This window comes from Piliocolobus tephrosceles, chromosome 17 (assembly GCF_002776525.5).
Source record: "Piliocolobus tephrosceles isolate RC106 chromosome 17, ASM277652v3, whole genome shotgun sequence".
NCBI classification, from domain to species: domain Eukaryota; kingdom Metazoa; phylum Chordata; class Mammalia; order Primates; family Cercopithecidae; genus Piliocolobus; species Piliocolobus tephrosceles.
Window position 1 is genome coordinate 59,391,382 of NC_045450.1, and position 1,911 is coordinate 59,393,292.

The 1,911-nt window shown below is 54.4% G+C and overlaps 1 protein-coding gene across 1 annotated transcript in view; it reads right to left on the reverse strand.

The window, feature by feature from the left end:
• Positions 1-71: 71 nt before the first annotated feature.
• Positions 72-1,911, reverse strand: part of FA2H (fatty acid 2-hydroxylase) — a 67,015-nt gene continuing 65,175 nt past the window's right edge. The window contains exon 7 of the mRNA XM_023202450.1: positions 72-1,399. Coding sequence (XP_023058218.1) covers positions 1,320-1,399 — 80 coding nt within the window. The 3' untranslated portion in view covers positions 72-1,319. The remainder of the gene's footprint in view (positions 1,400-1,911) is intronic.

Consider the following 1,911-nt stretch of genomic DNA (forward strand, 5'->3'; position numbering starts at 1 on the left):
CCCCCGCCCCCTCCACCCCTCCCCACACCACCACCCCTTCCCAACCACGAGGGAGTCTGATGAACAACTCATTTTTGTTGGTTTCTTTTCAGTGTTTTATTTTTCAAAATATACAATTTTTTATTTCACAACTGTAGTTTTGTATATTTATTCCAAAATCTTTAAATAGCTCTGCAGTAAACAGTACAAATCACAAGGTTTGTCAAACTGCTTCTCTTTAGCCTTTACACTCGGCGAGTTTTTTTTCTTTTTAAGTTTCAAGTAGTAATGGTTTGTGGGTGAGAAAGGAACCAAAAACAGGAGGAAACAATGTTTTTTACATAAACTCAACATGTAGGATTAGAAACGGCCGTCTGACCAGCTCCTTGGTCTGGGACCAGACTAAGAACATGTGTCTGGTTTATAAATAAGACCGTCCTGGGAGCAGTGAGGGTTTTGGTTATGAGGAGGAAGGGGCAGGAACCTCATCTGCGGAGGCTGGGAGGCAGGGGGAGGTGAGGCACTGAGGGGAGGCTACTTCTGGGGAGGCCCGAGTTGGGGGCCGAGCCCACCTGTGCAGGGTGGAGGCCAAGAATGGCTGGGGACGGGGTGGGGCTGCTGCCAGTGGAGAAGGCTCCTCAGCCTCCCTTGGGGAGAAGGCCTGTGATTCTGGAGGCAGGGGAGGGACGGCTAAAGAAGCTGCCAGGTCCTAAAGAAAGCAGCTGGGACTCCTGCCAGCTACCGTGGGCCCAATGGCACAGGCAGCTGGCAGGGCCAGAGGGGCTGCCCCAGGGTCTGGGGTGGACTGTGGGAGGCATCATACTGTCTCTTCTTGCGAGAGCTCTTTGTCTACCTCAGAGCCACCAAAGCCTCCCCAGAAAGGACAGCAGGGAGGACAGGGCCCACAGGTCCCACAGACCCACTCCTGACTATGAACGCAGAGCTGTGCCGTGCAGGCAGCTCCTAGGCAGTCCATGACGCTAAGGCACAAGGGTGACACAGGTGGCAACGAGGAGTCAGTTTTCTTCATTTCTCCTTGAGGCTGCTACCTTGGCCAGGCCCTGAAGCAGTCCTGTGGGCTGAGCTCTAGGCAGGGATGCTCCAGGAAGAAGAGGGTCACCAAGGGCCACCTGGCCACCAAGTGGATGTGACCCTCCTGCTAGGGGTCAGGAGGGCGGTCCTGCCTCAGGGCCCCCTCGGCACCTTCCACTAGGCTACAGGGCTGGACAGAACCCATCCCGCCTGGCCAAGTCAACCTTCTTAGTGGGGTGTGGATGGCGGGTGGGGGTCGGGAAGGGGCCAGGGCCGGGCTGAGGGCAGGACGGAGCGGGTGGGAGTTGTCACTGCGTCTTCAGGTGGGGTTTCTCTGGAATGAGGGTGTGGAAACAGTAATCCCACAATTTAGTGCTGATGCCAAATCCTAGAGAGGGAGACAAAAAGGGAGAAGATGAGGCATTGAAGGAGCAGGCGTGCACTGGCTTGCGAAGGGTGCCAGGGTAGGGATAATAAGTGGAGACAATGTCAATATCTGTCCCCTTGGCCTTCCCAACCCCCAAGGTCATCGTGGCAGAAGTCAAGGGCGGGGAACCTGTGTTTTTCATTGTCTCCAGCATGAAGCTGGAATAAGCCCCAATTCCTTATCTGGCCTGCGTTTCTAGGTTACCTGGCCCCTCCCAGCCCCACCTCCATCTTCTTCCCCTCCCTTGTGGACCAAGTTCATTCCTGCCCCAGGGCTTTGCACCAGTCACTCCTGGGATGCCAGATGCTGGTTTCTCTTCATTAGGGTCTCAGCTCTAATGGCACCTCTGCAATGACACCTGGACCGTTTAATCCCTCTGCTGTCCAACTAGCCCCTAGCCACACGTGGCTTGAGCACTAGAAATGTGGCTAGAGCTCCAGAGAAACTGAAGTTCTTTTTTTTTTTTTTTTTTT